This window comes from Terrapene carolina, unplaced genomic scaffold (genome assembly GCF_002925995.2).
Source record: "Terrapene carolina triunguis isolate 2854851 unplaced genomic scaffold, T_m_triunguis-2.0 Scaffold58, whole genome shotgun sequence".
In the NCBI taxonomy this organism is placed as follows: Eukaryota; Metazoa; Chordata; order Testudines; family Emydidae; genus Terrapene; species Terrapene triunguis.
In genome coordinates, this window is record NW_020664409.1 from 56,380,991 (window position 1) to 56,407,445 (window position 26,455).

The window sequence follows — 26,455 nt, forward strand, 5'->3', positions numbered from 1 at the left end:
TTTTTTTTTTTTTTTTTGCTTTCCCGTTCTGGCTGCCCCGTTTTTGTTTTTTGTTTTTGCTTGGGGAGGCCAAAAAGCCAGAGCCGACCATGTGTCAGGGGGCAGCAAAAGATAGGCAATCTCCCAGCCAAATGTCAAATTCCTTTTCTAAAGCATGGAGGTGCTAGAACTCTTCAAACCAACCACTGGAGAACTTTTTAATCATTGGCAAAACTACTTATTTTTCACTAGCCTTAGTTTTGGAACAGCTGACCTATTTTCACTGAAACTTGGAATGTGTTAAAACCTTTATTGTCAGCTTTGTCTATAATTTGTAATTTGATTGTTTTTGTTTTTATTTTTTTGAAAGTTTGGTATGAAAGTACATACATTTAACTATTTAAAATACATCAGAACTACTTCACTGACAAATTAGGTTCAGTGGGATAGAATTTATATTGTATGCAGTCTTCTGAAACATGGCCCCTCTAATTTCATTTTTTCATAAGAATTTTATTTTTAAAAGTATTCTTTAGAACACTGACACCATAGTTTAGCTATTTGAAGGTCATTGTTATGGTTTTTATAGCCAACCTAACTCTAACCATTTGGCTAAATTGTCATGTACAGAGATTAATGTAATTTGGGAGATTTAATAATCCACAAAAAGAAAGAGAGAAAATAAACCCCAGAACCTGATGGTAACACTGGATTAATGCAAAGTCTTCATTAAATAAACATTTCAAATCAATGTTTAAACTTAAAAGCAAGCTACTGTGGGTTTTTCTTTCTAGTAATTTTAAAAAAAGGAACTACTATAATTGAAAATTAATTTGTATAGAAAACTGCATTCTGCTTCGTTTTGCAAACATCATCAATTTGCATGGACTAATCTGCTTCTCTTGATTTGGTTTAGGGGTCCAACATCACAGATTCATGCACGGAAATGCTAATGTATGGAGTTTTGCTGAAAATTTCTGCAGGAAATATCCAGGAGCGGGTATTTTTTCTTTTTGACAATCTTTTGGTCTACTGTAAACGAAAACACAGGTAATTTATTAGATTTTACTGTAGAAATTATTTACATTTTTCCCATATAAACAAGTACATCCTAGTGAGAGACTTTAAAAAAAATGGATATTGCCTAAATAACTACTACAGAGATGGGGGAAACTGTTTTAATTGTGGTATAAGGCACCCAACATTGCAAAGAGAACCATGCAAGAGGACCCCTGTGCCTGCACAGATGCCCTTTACAGAATTGAGGTTGGGTGATATATTTTCAAAAGTGCCTATGGGATTTATAATCCTAACAACCACTTTCAAAAGTGACGTACATTTAAGAGCCTAAATCTCATTGAAAGTCAGTAGAACTTAGACTCTTACCTATAACCATCCAAGGATATCCAAGTCAGTGGAATTCTGGATATAAATGAATGAATGACCCTAAATGAATAATTTGTAAATAATATATATTTAAGGTTGTGTGAGAAGTCTTAGAAAATGAGTGTGAGACTTCAACTGTCTATTGTGTTGATTGGGAGTACAATTCCTGTTTGAAAACTGTCAGATATATACTTTTTAGACAGCTGTGAATAGATTTGACTCCTTATTCCTAAAAAAAATCTGTCTAGTTATTTTCTCAATGTTTGTACAAAATAAATTATATTCTTTATTCATGTTATCATATGTACAGTATGCTCTGATTTATTTATCCCAAAGCATCAGGATAAGATTATATCCCGATGCTATGAAGATCTCTTCACCTGCATTAGTTACAGATTTTGGGAAAGATGTTCTCTAGGATCTATAGTGGCTTCTACCGGAATAGACCCTTGTGGAAGGCGTTGGGTGTGTTAGGTCTGCCAAGGCAGCATGCTTCAGTGGTGGAGATCAGCCACAGACTCTTTTGCGTTAGGAAGAAATAGGGAGCCACTACAGATCAAAAAGTTGATGGCACCAATTTTGAAGGGAACTTTGTCACAGTGGCCAGGAAATGCACTGATTCAGCCTTCTCCTGTAATGGTTCCCATAAAAAGAGCTGGTAGGCACAGAGAGGGGAAATGACTTGCCTAAGGTCACCCAGGATGCCAGTGGCAGAGCCAGGAATAGAACCAAGGTCTCCTAAATTCCAATCCAGGCTATAGCCCTTAGGTCACACTGCCTTGCCTGTAATCACTTATGTGATCAGATATAGAGAAAATTATAATTCAATGAGAACAAATTGAATCCTAGTTAGTGTGTTACAGGGCTTGAGATTTTAGTTTCACAGAAATAAGGGGATTCATGGTTAAGGTTCCTTTAAGAACTTTTACTCAGCCCCATAAGTGTGTTTACAGTCTGTTGTGCGAGAGGAACAGGCATCTAGGTGAATGGCTAAGATGAGTTATTATTAGAGGAAAAGGTGCCCATCCTGGATAAAATATTGAAATTCCATGTTGAAGCTGTAAGCATTTGATCTATGACTGTAAAGTCTTAAGATTCTTCCTTCTCCTTTCTTCCCCCTTATTTCCTTTCCCATCACCAAAGATAGATTCCTGTTTAGAATGTTTGTAACTGTAGCCAATATATGTATTTCACCACTATGGCTCTGATTCTAGAAAGCATCTCTGTTCAGGATACTACTTGAGCGCATGCTTATATGTTCTTCACTCTCATTGAAGTCAATGGAACTGTGCTTAATATTAAGCATGTACTTAAGTGTTTCTCTGAATGGGGGCCTAACATTGCTAAATCAAATATCACCTATACAAATGTAGGTGACCAAAATTAAAGAATGAAGGGTGAAATTCAGACCTCATTAAAGTCAATGCTGGTTTTAATTGCTATAATTTCTATAAAAACAATATGTGTACCAACTGGAACTCATAGCTCATACTGCCTCATCTCTGCTGTGTTCCCCGGCCTTTTGTATTTGTGTCACCCTCTTTTAATACTGAAGCAAGAAAAAATTTGCATGGTCAATATGCCTGTTTTATGTTTGATAAAAATGTAGTAACTAAACTGTTGTTCAGATAAGCATATGGGAAAGAAAACTTCCCTGTAAGCGTAATGGATCATTCAAGTTAATGCAGGTGGATATACTTGGAGTATCCTACCTCAATTAGTGCTTAAGAAGTTAAAGAAAATAACTTACTGTGCATATTCAGCACACGGTTATCACAGTCATAAGCTATGCTGTGCTTTCAGGCATTCGCTTTTGAAATAAAGTGGAACGTATTCTTCACCCAGAGCTCCCTACATCGCATATTGGAAGTTTAGAAAAGAAATTGGTCTTAGAGATATCTGAGAGCCAAGAGCCTCAGAACATTTCCTAACAGTTCCAAAAAAACTTCTTGTTCTGATAACTCGATAGTGGATGCAACATGCATCAATGTTTATCAAACATTCCAGAATGATTCTCTCCTGGAAGCATGAGAGGCTTCAGCCCGAAAGGTAGTTAATCAAACTAGAAGTGACTGATAAAAGAGTATCGGGGGTAGCCGTGTTAGTCTGTATCCACAAAAACAACAAGTCCGGTGGCACCTTAAAGACTAACAGATTTATTTGGGCATAAGGTTGCATCTGAAGAAGTGAGGTTTTTTATCCACGAAAGCTTATGCCCAAATAAATCTGTTAGTCTTTAAGGTGTCACCGGACTCCTTGATAAAAGAGGTTTAGAATGAAAATGCTGTGTGTGTGTATGGAGGGGGAGGGGGTGTCATCCTAACTGAACCTTCTCCACTTTCCCCACTGTACTAATGCTATCTAAACTATATTATGAGTTAACTATAATTTTATAACAGCTCTATAAGAGATGTAAGTTCTTTGTGACAGGGTCCATTCTGATTTCTACAGCACCAGTACAATTGGACCTTGATTCTTATAGCAGCCATTAGATGCTACTGAAATGCATAAAAATAATAGTAGTTTTGGTACAGAAACAATGTATAGTATGGTGTTTGGACAATGTTCTTATGCTTTTTCTCTTACAAGACGATTGAAGAACAGCAAAGCATCTACTGATGGCCATCGGTATCTTTTTCGAGGCAGAATAAACACAGAGGTAATGGAAGTGGAGAACGTAGATGATGGCACAGGTGAGTACATTTGCAGTGATCAGTTATAACATAAAGAAACTCATCTTGTAAGGTGCTGAGCATCTCTTGTGGAGCATTAAGCAGTCTCAAGTGCCATTGATTCCTGAGGGAGTGGAGAGTGCTCAGCACCTTGCAGTATCAGATTTAAAGGAAATAATAAAGATCTCACTTTATAGAAGCAGATAGTGCCACTAAAACTGTGCTTCTGTGACACATCATTGATTTCAAACATTATGAGCTGGGCAGTTACTGTTTTAGGGCTGGTCTTCACTATGGGGAGATCAATGCCCCTGCAATCGATGAAGCAGGGGTCAATTTAGCGGGTCTAGTGAAGACCCACTAAATCAATAGCAGAGTGGTCTCCAGTCGACCCTAGTACTCCAGCTCTCTCAGAAGAGTAAGGGAAATCAACTGAAGAGCATTTTCCATTGACACAGCACAGTGAAGACACCGGGATAAGTCGACCTAAGCTATATCGACTCCAGTTATGTTATTCACGTAGCTGGAGTAGTGAAACTTAGGTCGACTTACCCTGGAAGTGAAGACAAGCCCCTAGTCAATCAGTCACAGCTGACTGATTTAAACTGGTGGCAGAGTCATGATGAAATGCTAAAGTGATCTTTATTGTCTTGACTGAAATGGTGCTTTAAATTTCACTTTATAACATCCAGCATGCTTACATGGGAGATTCCTGTTCCTATAATGTGGTAGTAAAAACAGTTTTGAAAGTTGCGTCTTTTAGAACATTATCTTATTTGCTTTTATATGCTATAATTGCAACATAATAAGTTAAAAAGAGGAAAAGGAAAAAAAGATATTTTATTCCTTTACAATTTTAATGCATAGAGCTGGTCATAATTTTCTTGTTTTTTGTTTAAAGACACACACCTACACACATGCCACACACCCTGGAAAGTGAAAACTGAAAACATTTTGTAAAAATGTTTGGGTTTCAGTTAAAATTTGCCAGGTTTTTGGAATACAAACATTTTTACCAACACGACATGTTTTTGGTTTTCAGTTTTAAAAAAATGAAATATTTTGGAGGTTTGTTTTTTCAGTTTGGGATTTCTGCCTCACACCCTGCAGCACATAGAAGGAGGAGAGGGGAAATGGGGAAGGGAAAGAAGCAGCCCGTTCTTCCCCACAGGAGGAAGGCTTACTAGTGAGAGGGGTAGGAAGAAGGAGAGGGAGCTCATGGATAGAGTGGATTGAGAATTATCCAACTAAATGTTTTTTCATTAGAAAATGTTTATTTGTTGAAATCGAAACTGTTCATGAAAAAGGGTCAGTTTGAACAAATCTCCTTATTCAAAAAATTTTGGGGAAAAAAGTTTGGAAATGATTGAAATCTGTTTTCAACATTTTCTAAATGCAAGGTTTCATTGTCTGATGGAAGAAGCAGGTGGTGGGTGGAGAAATCAGGTAGATGAAGGAGGGAGGGAGTCGGTAGTTGGTTGCTTTTCATTTTTTTTCAAGATTACAGGATGATAATTATCTTCATAGCAAGTCAGAAGGAGGGTTTTCAGTCCTGCTTCCTTCTCTAACTTTTGTTCCTTTTCCCTGCTCTTCATCTCCAAGCTGTTTGAGCATGCTGTCTATTCCCAGTGCTCCTCCATTTTCTTTTTCAGTCGGCTTCCACCCTTTTTGTGCCATTGAAACTTACCTCACAGAAGACGCTAATGACCTCTTCCTCATCCAGTCGAAGGATGATATCTCCTTACCCATTATTCTTGATATTTCTATAATCTTTGGCCTCTCAACCCCCAACTTATACGTGGGACCCTTTCATCCCTGGGTTTTTGTGTCTCTCATCTTTTCTTGGCTCTCCTCCAACCTTGCTGACCACTCCTTCAATGTAGTCTTTAGTGAACCCTCTTGTTCCTTCTCCTCCCCTTTCACTCTTGTGTTTGCTATAGTTTTGGCGATAGTCCTTTCATTTTCTTCACCTGACATCTAACGCCTGGGTGATCTCATTTGCTCCCATGATCTCTCATACCATAAATATATTGCTGACCTGCCCCATCACACTTCTCAATTCCTAATCTCTTCCACTCTGTTCAGGCTCACATCCTTCCTCACCTTTCATTGTCTTGTCCTGGTTATCATACTGATTCTTCAAGCCTATCAACATTTCATCTTTACTCCTATATAGTTTCCCTCTCTCTCATTTCTCTTCCCCCCCCTCCCAAGAAAATGCTGTTATCCCCTCAGTCACTTAAAAGCCTTGGGGATTATCTTTCACTCTTTCCTTTCTTTCTGTCCTCTCATCCTGATTATTATTTAATCTTGTCACTTCTTCTTCTGAAGCTTTACTAAAATCCAGTGTTTCCCCTTTTCACTGCTGCTAAGGCCTACATTCATGTTTTGGTTCTCTTACCTGGATTACTGTAACCTCCTCTCTTCCTGCATCCTTGACTCTCCTCCTACCCCCATCGATCTGTACAGAATGCTAAAATACTCTTCCTTTTCTGCTGCTTTTGCCGTGTCACCCCTCCTTATGTTGCTTCACTGATTCTCTGTATGATGTTAAAATGCTTCAACTTCATTTTCAGGTCCCTGTACAACTGTCCCCTTGCCAACACCTTTTTTCTACATACAGCTGTCCCTACAACCTATGCTGCACCATAGCTTCTTACTTTGCTGCTCCTTTCATCTCTCTCTCCCACTTGCATCATCATGCCTTTTTTCACGCTGCCCCCTTGTGTGTGATCTCCCTTTCCCTGTGTCCATTCAAATGCCTCCTTTATAACCCACTTAATTCATGATGCTTCTACAGCTGATGTTTAACCTAGTGCTATCTGCTTCTTTTCTTTTGCCCTGTCTTATTGCTAAATGTACTGATCTATTATTTCAAGCTTCATTCACATTTGTTTTGCATATTCCTATTTGGAATTATATTATTTTCTTCCCCTTAATTATCTGTTGCCATCATTTTGTTCAGTGTTTAATTTAATTTAGATTGTGAGCTATGTGGGGTATGGCTCTTGCCTTTGAATTTCTGTAAAACTTCACACAAATATACTGCTCTTTTTATAAATATTAATAACAGTAAAGACAAATGGAGGCTGAGTGGTGTTTCCAGATCTTCTGATGTGCAATTTTTTGGTGTGCAAGCCTTCAATGAACAACCTTTTTTTCTTAAAATCATTGGGTCAGATTCTCAACTGGTGTAAACTGATATACCTTTATTGACTCCATTGTTGTACTTGAGGATTCTGCAGGAGTGAGTAATCGAGAGAGTTGTTAGGGGAGTATGTTGATTGACAGACATAGAAAAATGCTGTTATATCCCTCATTGTTGGTTAGCAGAAGCAAATGGTTGGGAAAAGAGGGGTTTATGTGTATGATATATTATAATGCAAATGATGTGCCTGGGGAAATTAACAATGTGTTTCCTAAAAGCTATTTTTCTTGATGAAGCCAGGCCTTGGCTGAGCATTACAATTTGTGGAAGCTATTCATTTTGTTTTAAGCATCAGGAGGCATAGTGTTGTTTTTCTTATTGTATTTATTAGAACAGAAAAGACATTATTTTCATGGTAATGTTTATCTGGTTTTTTTTTTTAATTCAGTTGTATAAATGTTATATAGAAAAGTATATTTATAATTACATACAAAACAAACTATGTTAAAAAACATTATTTAGGTTGTAAAGTCAAGCACTCAAAAGTTAGGAAATGTCAGATTTGCTATTGCTGAGCAATCTTAATTCTCCCCCCTGTGCATCCTTTACATGCACTGAATGAGACTGGAAAAAAACAGTATTATGATCATGTAACTAAAAACTGTGCCATAATTCATGTGCACAAAGAGCTGAATTAAGATTGCATAAGCAACTCTGTATCTGTCATTTACTAGTTTTTGTGTGCTTTTTGATGATTTTGCAATGTACATATTTTTATTTAAAATATTTTTTATAGAATTTCCTAGTTTTTTTTTAAAAAAAGGAAAAAGGAGAAAAACAAATGCTATTACATGCAACTGCAACAAGTCCCCATTGTTCATAATCAACAGGGCTTGAACCCCAGAACTTGGGCACTGCCCGGCTGCTACCACATGAGCTGCAGGGCTAACTACGTTAGCATTAGAAGGTTGTTATCCCAATGGAGGGGATGGGCTGCTGGTACTGATCAGAGGAAGCCTGGTTACGTTAGGCTCTCTTTCGTTCCCCTCCTCTCTGGGAGATAGGAGAGTTCCCACCTCATGTGTTCCCAGAAAGGAATAGATGGGTTCCTAGGACCACGTGCTGAGTCTGCGGATGGCTGTGGAAGGGGCCTGGCCTGGTTTTCCTACCTTGCCTCCCATGCTACAGTTGCTGTAGCAGCTCCCGGGCTTTCCCAGTGCAGTGTGTGCTGATGCTGATGCTGATGCTTTGACAACAACATGGTCCCAGCCTTAGAATGTTCATGTTGAGTTATTATTTTGATATGCTGCCAAACTTTTCCTGAGGCATGCAAGTGACAGAATAACACAAAAGACGGGAAGTGGTATTTTTCAAGAGTTTATAACTCATCAAAACTTGAGTGGCAATACATGGGACAGTGCAAGCGAACTCCTTGGACCCAAGAGCTTTCCCCACACCAAATTTCAAAGACCTGCTGCAAACAATGGAGATGTTAGAGTTTCTCAGAAAAAGGTTTCAGCAATCTCCTGTAATAAAAATTGTAGGCAACCTAAATATAGGAGCTGCTGCCAGCTCCCACTATAATAACAGCACATAAAATATGGAAGTATTATCTTGTGATTATGGAACTGGTCTGGTAGTCTGAAGATCTAGATTCTTTTTCAAGCTCTGCAATGGACATCTTGTGTGACCTTGGCTAGTCACTTAGGCCCAGATCCTCAAAGGTATTTAGGCTCCTAAATTCCACTGAAATCAATGTAAGTTAGGTGCATAAATAAAGTGGAGATAATAGTATTTCCCTTCCTAACATAGTTGTTGTGAGGATAAGTAGATCAGTGTTTGTTTGTTAGGTGTTCACATACTACAGTAATAAGTGCCATAGAAAAATTTGTAAATAGTATAATAAATATAATGTTATAAAAATTACTGTAAATTTCTCCTTCTCACACACTTACACTCTCTCGTATACACTTTTGAGCACCAGAACGAGTCTTCAGCTGAATATTTAGACATCAGTTTCCTGATTCTCTGAACAATACATTCTGACAGTTACTGATGTTTCCCAGCCTATGTATACAATACTTGGCTGCATTCCATCTTATTAAAATGCAGAGTTATTGAAAGGATACCAGCATGTCTGCTGAGATTTATGATAAATCTCAGCAAGCATTTCGGTAAAGGTTTCAGTTTTGGAAAATCCCATCTCATTATACAAAACTGGGCTGAATTATGAAAAAGGATTTGCAAAGTATAAAGCTCTGAAGTTATTAGGATGGTTTCTGGCTGGCCTTTGGATTTTCCTGCCTCTTAAAGAAAGTTAGTGATGAGATACTGTTGACCTTAAATCTTTTTTTATTGCACAGTGGTAGTTAATTCAAGTTTTAATTTATATTTTTCATAAAATGATTTTTGTTGTCACTTGGGTTTTGCAAATATTTCTGCCCAAAGGAAAGGCAGATAATTCTGTTGAAGGATGTTCATTGTAGACAAGGACACTACTTTGGGTGTGAAAGATTGCTTGTTTAGCAGATTTCCAGATAAGATTCATAGATGAAAGTACTAACATCAAAATTTTAAAGACATGTTGTAACTAAAACGGAAGTAACATTAATGAATAATAAAATGCATAAAGCTTGTTCATAAGATAGAATATGGTAAAGTTAATAGATTTGAAAATTCAAGATATTTGAAAACAAAAACATACTATACTGTATGTGCTAATGCTGACATTTCTGTATTTGGAAGACTGGGCTATAGGTAAGGCTACGTTCTAGTTATGGGTATTTTTAGTAAAAGTCACAGACAAGTAACAGGCAGTAAACAAAAATTCACAACCCGTGACCTATCCATGACTTTTACTATATACCCCTGACTAGAATGTGTGTGTGTGTGTGTGTGTGTGTGTGTGTGTGTGTGTGTGTATGAAGGAGGGCGACCCGAGGGTTGGGGGGGTGGGCGGGCATTGGCGCATGGCCTGGAACCCCCACTGGTGCTGGGGGGGGATGTGTGGCAGGGCTGGCAGGCTCCCTACCTGGCTCCGCACCTCCCCCCTCAGCAGCAGCAGAGTTTGGGTGTGGGAGGGGGCAGGGGGCTGGGGCATGGGATGGGGTGAGGCGGGCTCTGGGTGGTGCTTACCTGGGGGGCTCCCCAGAAGTGGCGACGTCCACCTTGCTCAGCTGCTAGGCAGCGGCCGTGGCTGTCTCTGCCTCCAGGCACTGCCCCCGCAGATCCCATTGGCCATGGTTCCCGGCCAATAGGAGCTGCGAAGCCAGTGCTCTGGGCAGAGGCAGCGTGCAGAGCTGCCTGGCCACGTCTCCGCCTAGAAGCTGAGCAGGGGATGTGGCTGCTTCCGGGGAGCCCCACAGGGAAGTGCTGCCCTGAGCCCGCCTCACCCTGTCCTGTGCCCCAACCTCCTACCCCCTCCTACAACTAACCTGCTGCTGGGGTGGGGAGGGGATGGCCTGAGACTGCCCCAGCAGCATCCGGTGCGACTGGTGCAGGGGCTGCCTGAGCTGCCCTTGAGCCAGGTGCACTGGCCGCTGCAGAAGTCACAGAGGTGATGGAAAGTCACGGAATCCGTGACTTCCATGACCTCTGTGACAAACCCGCAGCCTTAGGTCAAGGCACTCTGGTCGTGTAATGTGGGAAAGCTACAAATAATAGAACATCTGTGATTATATAGAGAAATTCAAGCTCCAAGGCTGTCAATCTAACACTATTCAAAAACACTAAATTCACTGAAGGCTTCTTCGGCAGGGAATACAATATATGGAAATACAACATAGCTTACAATCTGTGTGGATTTTGATTGTCAAAATTAGAGAAACAATACTTTAAATTCCTTGTTCTTCTGTTTGTTACAGGAAGAGCTGAGGAATTATGGTGGGGAGTCTAATAAAAAACAGTCATATTTTAATTCATTTCATGCTACTCTGAGAGATTTCTCTCCATTATCTATTTCCAGCTGACTATCATAGCAGTGGCCACATTGTTGTTAATGGCTGGAAAATCCACAACACAGCAAAGAACAAATGGTTTGTATGCATGGCAAAAACTTCTGAAGAGAAGCAAGAATGGCTGGAAGCTATTCTAAAAGAGAGAGAGAGAAGGAAAGGTAGGTGAATAAACTTTACATTGCATTTCTTTCTGGCAGACCATGTTACATTTGTATTTTCATTAAAAGTACAGCCAAGTGGCAAGCTCCAGATAGGGCAGACCCATGATGTTGGGTCAAATTGTCTGTGAAGCACTGATGTAATAACAACTTGAAACACATAAACCAAATTTCAACCAGGAAGGACATCATTGCTGAATGTGACTCCAGCCATGTGTACTGGTAACTGATGCTATTGTTGCAGTGGTCTCCAAACATTTTACCTCGTGCCCCCTCTTACCCTGGTCTGCACCCCCTCTCCCCTGAGCTGGGACTGGGAGTGGGACTGTGGCTCCTGGAGGGGGAGGGGAAGGGGGCGTGGACAGGGGTAAGGGAGCCAAGGCTGGGGCCACAGATGGGGGTGTGGCTGGGAGCAGAGCCTCTGCTGAGCCCCGGGCATAGGGCCGGCAGCTGGGGCCCCGGGCGTGGGGCCAGCAACCAGTGTACGGGGTGCGGAGCTCCGGGCACAGGGCTGGCAGCCAGGGCCGGCAGCCGGGGCCGGGAGTGGAGCTGGGTGGTGCTCCCTCCCCATTCCCTGTGGGGGCTTGCCTAGGGCTCAGCTGCGCCCCCCTGAACATGTGTCTCATCTCCCTAGGAGGGCACACCTACACAATTTGGGGATGTGTGAATTATGGGAATCTGACAGCTGCCTTGGTCTGAAGTTTGATAGTCCCTGGGGCAGATCTTCAGCTAGTGCCATTGAGGCCAGTTGAGCTATGACAATTTACATCATCTGAGGATCTGCCCCATAATATCTGCTAATGTGTCTGTATTTACTGGTGCCATCCTGGGACGAGCTACATATGCTTTTGAAATGAGCCAGCTGGCTGTATTGGGCCTTCATGCAGATGAACCACCCTCCAGGTAATGCAAATGACAGCTTATACCCCCAAAATGCTAATAAATGTGATTAGCGTCACTTAGTGGCCCACCATTGTCACTGGGAAGGCAGTGTAATTTGATACATCAGTTCTTCATGATCCTGATTTGCAGCAAAGACTATCTTCTGAAGCATAAAACCAGAACATGTACATTTCCCCCCCCCTCCCGAAAAGTTACACCAGAAATACAAATATGAAGTATGACACCACCCCTACACCCATATCACACCCCAAGTGGAGGAAGGTGAAAATCCACATCTTAGGCAAAATCATTCCTAAAAAGCTAAATGTGGGTGGAAGAACCTTAGACAAAATGTAAACCTGATTTCAAAAGTGGCCATAATCCCAGGTACTCACGGTGAACACAGTGCAGAATCGAAAACTAAGCCAATGAGAGACAACACAGCACCAACTTACATAGCACTAACTTCAGCTGCCAGCAAACATATTATAGGAAGTAACAAGATATGGAGTCTTGATGATGAAAGGAAGCACGGCCTTGTGGTTGGGGCATTGGTCTAGGGCTCAAGAGATTTGATTTCATTTCATGTCTCTGTCGCAGATTTTCTGTGTGACCTTGAGCAAGTCACTTAATCACTCTGTGCCTGAGTTCCCCATATGTAAAATGATGATAATACGTTCTTTCTCCCATCCTTTATCTGCCTTTTCTATTTGGGTTGTAAGATCTTCAGGGCAGGGACTGTCTCTTATCATAGGTTTATACAGCACCAAGCACCCCAATCTCCACTGGAGAATCTAGGCACTAATATATAGAAGTACTAATAATAAATATGTAGAAGTACTAATAATAAATAATGGTGAAGGGGCTTAAACCTCGAAGTACTCAACGTTTGAAAGGGTGAGTGAGGAAACAAGGGGGAAACCCAGGTGCATAAAACAAGAAAGAAATCTATCTGCTTTTGGTTTAGGGCCTTTCATGCAACTTGGTCAGAGAGGTTTCAGCCAATCAGGCCAGACAACCTGGGTACTATCTATCTTGATTTGCTCTGCCTCCTGACTGACATCTGTAGTTCACACATGAAAAGTGAGGCCATTTGAAAAGTGTTTCATGTTGATATGCTGTCGGTTTTTATTACCCATCTTGGTGCTATAAAATTTTGCTGTTGAGTTGCTTCCAGTAGAGAGGTGCCTGATGATGTTCAGATCCCTATGCAGGCTTCACTGGGCCAAATTGGGGATTGGTCCTGCTTTGAGCAGGGGGTTGGACTAGATGACCTCCTGAGGTCCCTTCAAACCCTGAGATTCTATGAAATGAAAACGCAAGATTTGAACACTACAGAACTTTGGATTTCAGAATGGAACTTTACAATGTGGGCCCATATTGTCATGTCTTCCGTTTCTCTCAACTAATGGTTAATAGCAATACTTTTGCCACTGAAGATATAACTACGATATAAGGAGGAAGTAAATAGAAAGAGAAAGGGGAAGGGGATGGAATGGCAGAAGAAGAGATAAAGAGAGACTGGGGCAACAGTCATATTGGGTCCCATCACAGAATCTAACAATCTGTTCCTTAAATGCTTATCTTCTGACAACTCATAAACTTGCTCTATCTCCTCCTACCCAGACAATTTCCAAAACATCTGTATAAACACCTCTTATGCGGCAGGATGCATCAACTTAATTACAAGCAGGATGTCGGATGACTCATGAACCAAACAAACATCTTTACAGAATTCAAATACGCTAAAAGTAACTGTAAACAATTTCCCATTCACCACGAATAAAAAGATGCTTTAATTCTATGTTTACTTAATGAGACATGAAACCAAATTTTTCTGTTTTATGTGTGTGCAATTCAGATGAAGTTTGCACGCACATAACTTTCTAAAAATCAAAAAGGGGAGAGACACAATTCATTTAATTAGGATCATAGTAGTCATAATTTGAAAAATTGTAGTATATGCTTTTCCATAGTCCCTCTAGTAACTGTAGGATGTAAACGTCATGGATTGTAGCTAAACTTTTTCAAGCTCTTTTACTTTTACCTTTAAGCAACTTGTTACAATTCTAAATCCAATAATGAAAGAGACCTGGTTGCTTTATCTTTCCATCACAAGTTGTGCTATTGAACTGCTATAACTCCAGTCTATCAGTGTGTTGTCTAACAGATCAATTTAGAATAAGCCTTGCTTCTTAAATGCCTTACTTAGGCAATGTTCTCATTGACTTCCTTAGAAGTTTTGCCCAGATAAGGAGGTTATGAGCAGATGCTTTCCTTTGTGGAAGGAACTAATTGACACACAACCAGGAAATCCAACATGAAATTGACCAGTGGAGAAACTCTTATAGTACAGATAATGATTATAGGAAAAAGACTTGGACCAACTAGGAGGAAAAAAGAAACTGAACACAGAGAATGTTGATCTCCTGGGATATGGATCCCTTTCAACTCCTTATCTAAACAAAAAGGACACCTTTTTCTTGCTATGGCAATCTTTCCCAAATAAATAAGCTGAAATGCTAAATCAAAACCAGCTATGTGAAAGATATTGAGAGAAATTCAACCTATATTGGTTCCTGAAATCAAGGTAAATGCTACTGAGCAAAATGGAAAAGAATGCTATAGCTGAAGTATTGGGTTTATGGTAGATATTAATCTTCTAACTTGAGCTATGGACTAGGACCATTTTATATGTTTCTGGTGTAATGGAAACTCCAACTGTATCAGGAGATTTTATATAAAAAGGATTGTAATACAATTTGTTGGCTTTTATGCAATCACCTAGGGAATGCAGGAAGATACATTTAAACTGTCTTTATTAACTTAATAGGAGCATATTCTCAAACAAGATTGATGATGTTGTGCATTTACTCCTTTATTTTAAAAAATGAAGGCAAGTGATGTGAGTGTAATGCATCAGGATGCCATTTGACCCATATATTCTAAGGGCAGTATACTGGTTAAGTTGTTTTTCCCCAGGAGTGAACATACTTGTATTGGTTAATCCATTTGTCTGGATTATCAGTATCAGGTGAATGTTTAGTGAGAAACATTTCTGTATCGATGTTAAATGCTATATTTTATCAGCTTTTTTCCAACTAATGCCACTATTATCTTTGTTTTGTTTATATTGCAGATTAAAAAAATTAAATAACCTACTACTCATACAGAAGATTTCCAGTTTTTAAAACTGATAAAATCTGAAAAAACTCAGATAAATTGAGAGTATGTTTCTATAAAATACATACCAAAAATTCCACATTGTACAATTTTTGCAGAGTTCAGAACCATTTATAGAGAAAGAAACTTACCTGTGATGATTTCCAATACTTTCTGGGCGCACAGGTCTTCATGCGTGGTCAATACATCATGTAGTTCAAGGAAAATATGTTCTGAACAACAATAAGGCTATCTTTTACTCAAAAGAAGTAATAGTGGTCGCATAAGAAAAACACAAAAAAAGGAGGAAAAAATTAACAAACTGAAAAGCATGTAAATTTTTTTTGTAAAAACTGCGAAGTGAATAAAAATTCAAACACTAATTTCCATTTGTAGAATAGGATGAACTAAACTTGCCTTTCTACAGTGAAGGGTATGTGTGAGGATTAATTAGTCTTTGTACAGAGCTTTAAAAAGATAAAGCAGTAGTACAAGTATAAGTACAAATTATATAAGATATTATTTTATATATATAATATTATATAAGATAAAGCATAAATACGAATTATTTTTTTATAACACAATAAAAGTTGAAAAATGGAAAAAGCTTTTCTCAAACATGGGGGAGGGGAGAATACTCCCTTCCCCCCATTTGAAACCAATGAAAAGCACAACACTAATATTTCCTACTGTGATATCAATGTAAGAGAGAATAAATATATGCTGTCAGGAACTTTCATTGATTGTCACTTCACTGTAGGGAGTTTATAAATAACATTCTAATATATTCTCAGATATTTTTGGAATATTTTATTGTTTACTTTTACGGGGATTTGTTACTCATATTAATATTAGCATCTAAGTACTCATAAAGATAATTTAATGTGTCCAGTTATGACTCTGCTTTTATACACTTAAATATTTATTTTTTATGTTTGTTACTTATATCTAAAATTTGAAAGATAATGGTGATAGCTGGGAAATGTTTTATAAATACAAAAGCATTTTGGATTTTGTTGGCAGGTTTAAAATTGGGTATGGAACAAGACACTTGGGTGATGATCTCTGAGCAGGGAGAGAAACTCTACAAAATGATGTGCAAACAAGGGAACCTGATCAAAGACAGGAAAAGAAAACTAACTACTTTCCCCAAATGTTTTCTGGGAAGGTATGGTATGCATTTTTATCATTTGGATTTTAAGCAGCTAGAAGCATGTTTTAAATCTTGTATAGTATTATCTATAATTAAGGTTGAAAGAAGCTTCCTATTATAGGCCCAATTTTCTTCCATTCCCTAAATTAACCAAAATTTAAATCAATCTGCCTGAAATTTCACAGGTATAATTTTATTCCAAGGTAGAATATTTCTGAAAGATAGATGTAAATTGGCAAAGGCACATTGGAGGTATAAGTGTATATCAGATGAAGTGGTGTCACTTTTAGAACTTGGAACATTTTCGTAACTTATTTGATTTGATTTGATTTATTATAATTTCAGAATGGCTTGGCCTCAGAACCTCAACATTGTTTTAGCTGTCAGTCTTATGCCTTTCAAGAACCTATTGTTTGTTTGGAAGGAAGGAAAGTCAGGAGTTATTAAATTTGGTTTATTAGGAGCCCTGCATGTTGGTTTTAAGGACCTTAGAAAGTCCACTCCTGTTTGAGGTGAGCCTCTTAAGAATGCCATATGACACAGATGGTATAATGAGCCCATGATGCAAAGTTCTGTTCCAGCCTTCATCCTCCACTAATCCTAAGAAAGATTAGCACTTACGAAACATTTACAGACATCACTTAGTGCTTCCACACAAATACTTAGTGATGTAAGTATTTAACATTGCCCCTATTTTACAGAAGAGAAAACGAAAGCTTGGAGATGCTAAATGACTTTGCCAAAGTCACTCAGCTAGTGAGTGTAATAACCAAAATTAAAGCCCATGGGTGAAATCCTGGCTCCAGTTGAAATCAGTGGCAAAACTCCAATTGACGTCAATGAGGCTAGCATTTCACTCCATCCCTCCTGATTCATAATGTAGTTGGCATGGAATAAGAACATAATGCTCTCTGATGTAAATCACTTGGTCCATAATATTCAAAACTGGCCTCTAATTGTGGGCCCTCAAATTTTGGGTACACAGTCTAAGATTGCTTAGGGCCATATATTTAGCACCAGGAAAATTATTCATACTTATTTATTTGATAGAGAAGTTTCAATATCACTATATTACTTGCTATGATTGAGAATATCATTTATCTGTTTTGAAAAACCATTAAATATGCACTATTGTTGCAGTAATGTATCTAAAATGTTTGTTCTTATTGATGCTGTTACTTACTGTTATAAAGAAACTCACCCAAGGAAACTCCGGTTTAATTTCCTATTTAGTATAGCAATTAACTGTCTGAATCTTAAAAGCTACCAGCAGGCTGATGTTAATAGCTCATGCCCATTTTTATTTGTTTCATGATGGAAAACAGTCAGTGGTGAAGGACATCAAAGTTAGTTTTGTGGTATAATAAAAATAGGAGAATAACATTTTTTTAAAATACATGATTTACGAAAGTGGTAGAGTAGACCAGTACATGACAGGGTTTAGGCTTCAACAAGGAATAATATTTTAGAACTATAACTTGTGCAGTTATATGCCAAATGTGGAGATTAGACTCAATTATTAGTGTGTGAAACAGGGATTTTAGTCTTGCATTAAGTGCAAATTGCAGTTCAATCTGAAATACAGAGCAGTATCAACACCTCCATACTATATATACAGAAAGAGGGAGACAGAGAACATGACGGTCTGATAGAAAGTTTCTGTTGATAAGATTGGGATGGTAGCTTTAATCATAAGTGACGACAACATACGTGAGCTATGCAGATGATTCCAAACAAGTGCTGATGAACTTTTTATACCATGTTTTATACCATCACACCATGTTTTAAGGTTACAGGAAAACTATTTTAGAAATACTGCACTGTAAAACATTTTGATGCTATTTGCATCCCTCCACCAGTAAAACCAGGTTACCATGAAACCAATTGTACAGGGACATATGAAGCCATAAAAAACTCTAAAACTGACTGAAAATAGCTTTTCTTGAAGGTCTGATATCAGGATCCTCTTTGGATAGAAGCAAGTGATGGGTTCCAGGGTGGACATGAGTTGCCCTTTCCTAACTTTCCAGCGGTATAAAGTTCCTATTTCTAGCTGTGCAAGGTGATCAAGTATGGGACCTTAAACCTTTCACTGGACTAGTAATCAGTATTGCCTGTCCTCTGCAAGGGGTCAATGTAATGTTGGGAGAAAATTCCATATTTGGGGGAATTTGTCTAGGATGTAGGTTTAAAAAAGACATGGAGATTGTTCAGAGGTTTAGAAAATTAGAAGCAGTCCCACAAGAGATGGATTAATGGGCAGAGTGCAGGTGAGGTAGCCAAAGATGTATGGTAAATTATGAATTTTATTTATTGTAAGGTTGGTGCAACTTATCACATGGATATCTTCACCATATGTGTTGTGTGTATGCAAGTGTGTTTGATATATGTGCCAATTAAGTAAATAATATATTAGACACAAAAATACATTTAAAAAGATTATTAAGTTGTAAAGTCAAGCACTCAAAAGTTAGGAAATGCCAGAATTAGTTTCCCAGGCAATCTTAATTAACTCTTCCCTTGTGCGTAAGCATTATGATACAATCTGTAATGACACGATTACATACGTTACATATTTTATCCCCAGAACCCTTGCCTCAATCATTGCACAGGATGGATAGTGTTCATTTAATGAGCAGTTAAACACTATTTTATTTTTTCCTTGTTCTTCAGTGTGTGGTTCCAGGCATTATTTACTGCACACTATTCAAACCCTGCACTGAAGACAGAATTATTAATTTTCTCCTGTGCTTTTTTATGATCATCACAATAGTATCTCTGTGTACTTTGCAAACATGAACGAATTTATTTTCACAATACCCCTGTAAGGTGAGGAGGTGCTACTATCCCCATTTTAGAGATGGAGAACTGAGGTATAGAGAGATAATTAAAGTCAAAAGTTTCTGCTAATTCTGGTTGCCCAATTTAGGACAACTGAGACCTGAGTTTTCAGAATACTTGGCATTATATAGCACTTTATGTTCAAAGCACAACTCTCATTGACTTGTGAGGACTTGGCACTTCTGCAGCTCAGAACCTGGGGTCTCAAGTTGGGCACACAGAAAATGAGGAACATACAACTAGTGATCACCTATGAAAAGTTTGGGTTAAGTGAATTTACTAGCATCACACTAGAAGTCTGTGGCAGAGGCAGGGATAGAATCCAATTCTCCAGGGCTGCATCTAACAGTCTAAACCATGAAACAATTCTTTCTCTTCTTGCAGTCCCTGCCTCATTCACTACACACTTTCCAGTTTCTTGCACAAATGGGGCAGGGGTCCTCTTGTATTAATTGAAATGGAGTATATGGATCCAAAGAGTTAAAAGTGCTAACATAACCCAGTCCCTGTCCAGCATTAAACAGTGTTAAACAAGGTTTGCAATTTGGTAAACACACATTAAAAATCCCTTTTAACCTTTTTTTAAAGATACAGAAGAGAAGGAAAAACATTTAAAGCATTTGAAATCTAAAATATGAAGTAAGGCTTTCAGTCTAACAACCCTTATTCCCTTTCTTTCTAGAGCTCCAGAGAGCCTTTAGAAGAAAAAGAACCCCTTCTTTAACAGTCTCTTAAATGGTATTAAAGGTGTTAATAACTGTCCTTTTGGGGGGGGAGGGGGGAGAAGAATTTAGTTGAGATGGGCTGAAGCTGCTGCTGTTGCTCTTGTTGTTAAAGTCCGATCCCATTTCCCAGAAGACAAAACAAGGCAAATACACACACAAAAGGAAAGAAAAGAATAGCAAAAGTAGAAAATGCAGCTTCTGTTTCTGATGTTGACTTTCACTTGCAGCTTCAGTGCTGGAAAAACACAGGCCCAACACACAGTGTTATCAGCCTCTTGGAGACCTGGCAAACTTGTACCAGAATTGGGGTGTTTAGGGCATTGCTTTTAGCTGCCACTTTCAAGTCACAGATTTACAGCAGTGTTGCAAAATATAGTCTTGGCTGGCTAAGCTAGACTCTTATTAGAAAGAAGAAGAAAGAGAGAGAAAGGAAAGAGAAGAAATAAAATAGGGAAACAAAAGGACACTAACGTGGCGAACAAAGTCTCACATCCCAGGTGGTGTTTGGATTCAGCTAGAGCTGGTGGATGTGGAAGTGTCATCTGTGTCCCCCTCACCCAGTCTGGTCTGGACATCCCTCAGGATCAGAATGATGAAGGCCCCCGGGGTCCTAGGAGAATGTGGACTCGCAGCCTTGATGATGAAGCTTGCTCCAGCAGCCATATTTTCTCCCAAAGTCTCTTTCGTTAGGGACCCAAAAAGGGAGTGAGGGGTGGAATAGTCAATCCCCTCATTATTTTATTCACCAATTAGGTCTTAATTCCGACACACTAATTTTGGTTCATTGATTTCTTGTTCCACAGTTTTCTCTTTTACCAAGCATAATCTTTGCACAGTCCTCGAGTTACACCTCTACCCCAATATAACGCGACTGATATAACACGAATTCGGATATAATGCGGTAAAGCAGTGCTCCGGGGGGGGGCGGGGCTGCGCATTCCGGTGGATCAAAGCAAGTTCGATATAACGTGGTTTCACCTATAACGCGGTAAGATTTTTTGGCTCCCGAGGACAGCGTTATATCGAGGTAGAGGTGTATATTAGTAGGCCTTTTCATTCTGGACTAATTCAGTCTTTCTGTCTCACTTTTTATACTTTCCCCCCTTTAACATTTCTTGTTATAGGTTATTGTGACCTTTTATAAACTTACCATCACTTTTCACGGTTGAGCTCACAATTATACGCAATTATCACAACAATCCTACAGACGAGAGACTCCTTCACATTCAGCCCTGATTGATCCCCAGAGCAGGCCATGCTGTGAACTGAATAAGTTAGGGGTCCTGTGTTAGAAATAGTATGTGATTACGTATTCATAGATTCATAGATTCTAGGACTGGAAGGGACCTCGAGAGGTCATCGAGTCCAGTCCCCTGCCCTCATGGCAGGACCAAATACTGTCTAGACCATCCCTGATAGACATTTATCTAACCTACTCTTAAATATCTCCAGAGATGGAGATTCCACAACCTCCCTAGGCAGTTTATTCCAGTGTTTAACCACCCTGACAGTTAGGAACTTTTTCCTAATGTCCAGCCTAAACCTCCCTTGCTGCAGTTTAAGCCCATTGCTTCTTGTTCTATCCTTAGAGGCTAAGGTGAACAAGTTTTCTCCCTCCTCCTTATGACACCCTTTTAGATACCTGAAAACTGCTATCATGTCCCCTCTCAGTCTTCTCTTTTCCAAACTAAACAAACCCAATTCTTTCAGCCTTCCTTCATAGGTCATGTTCTCAAGACCTTTAAACATTCTTGTTGCTCTTCTCTGGACCCTCTCCAATTTCTCCACATCTTTCTTGAAATGCGGTGCTCAGAACTGGACACAATACTCCAGTTGAGGCCTAACCAGCGCAGAGTAGAGCGGAAGAATGACTACGTATTAAAAGCCCTGTATTATAATCCAGACACACAAGGGTGGTGAATTAAGGTTACATGGGCAACCTTAATTCTGTCACTTCCTAAGTTTTGAGTGCTTGACTTTGCAATCTCAGTAATACTCTTTTAATATAGTATTTTGTGGGTGTGTAATTTCCTAGGTTACTAATAAAACATGTATTCCATCATGTGGCATCACATTGACACCCACATGCAATATCAGCAGGGTTGGAAACATTAAGTCTACCACATAGACTTCTGCCACTCGACATAATGGAGTGACTGATAATGATAGTAAGTTGACATCCTCCAGATAACTAGAGAAAGATAAGACACATACTTTGGCAGTGGATTTCACAGATATTTGCTGACAGCAAAGGAATGATGAGACTCAGCAGACTTGGGTTCCATTCCAGTTTCTGCCGCGGAATGTGCTTTTGTGGGCACAGACTCTTTTGGCCTGTATCCATCCCAATCATGTGTCTTCTCCACCCTGGCTTCTCATTCTAGTCCTATTCCTTTTACCTTGCTAGTCCACTATCCACTCCTCAGGCTTCTCATCCCAGTCCTAGTCTCCTTGCTTATCTGTTCCCAGCCCTGGTTCCTTGTCTCCTCCCGCACCTGGATTCTTAACTGATCTGTCTCTCCCCTCCCCTCTCATGTCCAGTTGCTTACTCTGCCCCTGCCCATGTTTCTGGTCCACAGTAGCTCCTGGGCCTTCTCATCTGCTTTCCTACAGATGTCTCCCTCCCATCACCTCCTTTCCCCTGCTCCACTGGTTCTGAGTCCAATTTCCTTGTCCAGCCAGTCCCAACCTCTCCCCACCAGCCTCCCGGATCTCACTCCCACTCCCAGACTCTTTTTCCCAATCTGTCTTGTCCCCTTTGCATTTGATTTAGGAAATTTCCTCATCCACACTGCGCAGGCTCAGCAGGATGGTCACTAAGATCACAGGAGAGAGAATCTTCAGTCTCTCAGTTCTGATGCCCCAGCCCCACCATGGCCTACAGAGCCCAGAGCTGCAATTGCAGAGAGAGTCCTGCTCTGACCCCTGTATCCGAGGCTGGAGCATGATAGAGTGTTGCAGCTAAAACTTCCATTGTCACTGAGCAAGTCTCTACTGGGCATATACAAACTGAGATATTTATATACTTATAACTTGGCCAAATTTGGGTGGATTTTCCCAGAGATGTCAAAAAACACATCCATCACACAAAGGACATCTGCCCTCTGCCAAATTTCAAGTCCCTGCTCTAAAGACGAGAGACATTTAAAGGGTCTCAGGAAAAAAAACACCATGGGCAAGACAATGTATTTTTCCTCTAATCTTGTTGTCAGAAGCAGCTGAACTGTTTTGGCTGCAATTTTCCAGAAAAATGCATCTTGTGGCAGACACCAAGCATGGAAAATTTCAGCCTGACAGTTAAAGTTTGGCAAAGTTATAAGTAACTGAAAACACGGTCTTATAATGGGAAGTATCCCTCAACCTTAATAGGAGTGACTACCAGCTCTGCGTATAACAAATACAAGTGGAAAATGAGAATATGTTGGAAATAATTCTGTTATGCAGAATATGTTGAAGAGTGTTATGTCAGTATGAATACTGCTCATTGCAGTCTGCTAAATGAATAGTGTGCGGAATATTGTACAGTATTGCTTTCTAGAGTTAAAGCCTTAAAAATATTGGAATTGTTTTGTATGTGTGTGGTTTTGTTTTGTTTTTTAATCTAGTGAGTTTGTGTCCTGGTTACTGGAAACTGGAGAAATACACAAATCTGAAGAAGGTGTTCATCTTGGCCAAGCGTTGTTAGAGAATGGCATTATCCACCATGGTAAATATATTTTATTTCAACATATGTACATATTTTCAAGGTAAATTATGTTTGTATTTGTTGTTATTTTGAACATTCTTTTCTGATTAACACAAAACTGGTTTGTCAGTACTTAACGTCGAAGAGTGAAGTCCTTCACAGGGTAGTAGCATGGGGGGACCCACTCCTACCTTCTACTAAGGGTTCCTACCTCTGTGAACTCTAAACAACTAGGGTATCTGCCCCATAATTCAAAGCCAAACTTGCTTTCTTTCCTTCTCAGGGCCTCTTCCTAGGTACTAACCTGGCCTCCCTGGAGAGTCTTTTTCCTTGGGTATTTCTGACCTCAGTTCTGGGTTCAAACGTCTTCACTCTTGGAAGAAGATATCCATAGATCTCCTTTCTGGGCCTTTCTCTCACTTCTGGCAGGTTTCTCCAGTCCACCAAGGTTCTGATTCTACCTTAAGGGACCTCCCTGCAGGTCTCACCTCATTCTAGGCTCTCCCCCACCTGTGCCAAGAGTAGTCCTTTGTATATTACCAACACAAAGCATTCAAAAATTGTAGTCAGGCACCAAAAAGTCATGAGATTAAAGAAAAGCAATAAATGTAGAGTTCTTTTTATTTGCCTTCTGTTGTTGGAGACTAGAGTTCATGTTTTCAGGCTTCTTCTCTGCAGCAATGAGGGCTAGAGGTTTCTTAGAAATTGAAAGCTGAGGTAATAACACAATTGCAGCAGTTAAGGGTTTTAAGAACCCCCTACACTCAGAAAACCATGCAAGTTGGCAACACTGCCTTTGTAATGGTCAGGAGGCTGTCACTTGACTCTGGCACCTGTACTTCATTCTCAACTTGGCCTGTTGATCCTCAGGGCTAGTCTACATAGAGGAAAAGTCTGCAGTACCTGGTACACACTAGCAACTCTGTACAAACTCCCCGTGTGGCTACGAAGAGTGGTTTTGTACTTATTAGCATAATACACTTTAGAAGTCTACTAAGCTAACCTGCCTGAGTGCACTCTTAAGTGCACAGTAAGAGTGTCCACAAGGGGAGTTAGTGCGGATTAGCTAGTGTTCTTTAAATTCACACCCTGACTTACTGGGCACTTACTTCTGCACGTAGACAAGCCCACAGTGGAACATTGATTCTTAAAATTGCCATACCTTGGAACAGGGTTGACTGGCGCAGGCCCCACTCTTCCTCTCTCTCTGACTTAAAGGGGACAGACGACTATTACATATTCCTGAAAATATTTTTTTCCCCTTTCAAACATGGAAGTGACATTTCTCCAGATTAAACCCATCTAAGTACTTATAGTGCCCATATCTCAGCAGTATAGGTCTTATCCGATCCAATCCAACTCAGAATAAATATAATGAGAGTTGGATCAGACCTTACCTGATTGCTTGCCAAGTGTTATAGGTGTAACTATAGGTAAAGTTGCCTAACACTTTCCATTATAAGACCTTGATTTCAGTTGCTTATAACTTTTCCAAACCCTAACTGTTCAGGCTGATATTGTCCATGTTGGGTGTCTTCTTCAGGCCAATTTTTCAATTTTGGGAAAATTTTAGCAAAAATGTTTCAGCCATGTCACAGACGGAGGTTAGGGGAAAATACATTGTTTTGCCTATGTTAAAAACGTTTTTACAGCTATTTCATAGGGAAGCTCTATCACCTCACTGCTTTGGAGTAGGGAGTTGAAATTTGGCAGAGTTGTGGCCTTTGGGTCAGGGATGTGCTTTTTGCCATCCCTGTGAAAAGCCACCCAAATTTGGCCAAGTTATAACCCTCTGAAAAATCAATTTGCACATGCTCAGTTTGCACATAGTCTGAGTATGCTCAGTTCCACCACAGCCAACCAGACTGTGCATGCACTGTCCCCATAGAGCAATGGAACATGCTCCTGCCCTGGGGTGCAAGGACTAAATAGGATTTTCCTGTAATTGTTCCTCCTGGCAGTGAGAGGCTGCAGTGTCACCAACATGAGAATTGAGAGCAGGAAGACTGTCTTTCCTGTGGTCTCAATGCCTGCCACCACTGCCCCCCTGCTGGCATCCAGGCAGAGTAGTGGAGAAAGAGGAAGAGAATTAAATGCAATGGAGTAAGGCACAGAAGGCTTGGTTAGGTGGGAGGACATGAAGAACAGAGGGGAATGGGAGATAACGGACAACTTACTTCTGAATCTCTCCACATGGATTTTTATTGGACCAAATCAAGCCAAATACCTGTTGTGTGCCGTGGAGAATGAACAGGAGCGACTGAGGGGCCACCAATGCCTGAAGGCCCTGCAATGGCAGGGAACTGAGTAAGACAGATATGTCCAGATGATCCTTACAAGTGATCCTGCTCAGTGCTGCGGAGGAAAGCAGGAAACCCCTAAAGTCTCTGCTAATCTGACCTGGGCGAAAAATCCCCAAATCTGGCAACCAGTTTGACCCTGAGCATGTGAGCAAGAACCAGCCAGCCAAGCATCTGGGAACAAAGATTACCTGAATCACCTCAGAGCATCAGTCCACCTTGTCTGCTGTGCTGCCTCCAGCTGTGAACAGTACCTGATGTTTCAGAGGAAGGCAATAAAACCCATAAAATCTGGATCTGGCCAATTGTGTTTCAGAGGGAGAAAAAATCCTTCCTGATCCCTGCAGCTGACCATTTGAAGCCCTGAATCATGAGATTTGATAATAGTCATTGTTTCAATGCTGAACT

General features: G+C 39.9%; 1 protein-coding gene across 1 annotated transcript in view; it reads left to right on the forward strand.

Annotated features, from left to right (window-relative positions):
- PREX2 (phosphatidylinositol-3,4,5-trisphosphate dependent Rac exchange factor 2) overlaps positions 1-26,455 on the forward strand; it is a 288,646-nt gene that overhangs the window by 100,542 nt on the left and 161,649 nt on the right. Inside the window, exons 7-11 of the mRNA XM_026662446.1 lie at positions 896-1,029; positions 3,955-4,058; positions 11,150-11,299; positions 16,367-16,511; positions 23,668-23,768. Coding sequence (XP_026518231.1) covers positions 896-1,029; positions 3,955-4,058; positions 11,150-11,299; positions 16,367-16,511; positions 23,668-23,768 — 634 coding nt within the window. The remainder of the gene's footprint in view (positions 1-895; positions 1,030-3,954; positions 4,059-11,149; positions 11,300-16,366; positions 16,512-23,667; positions 23,769-26,455) is intronic.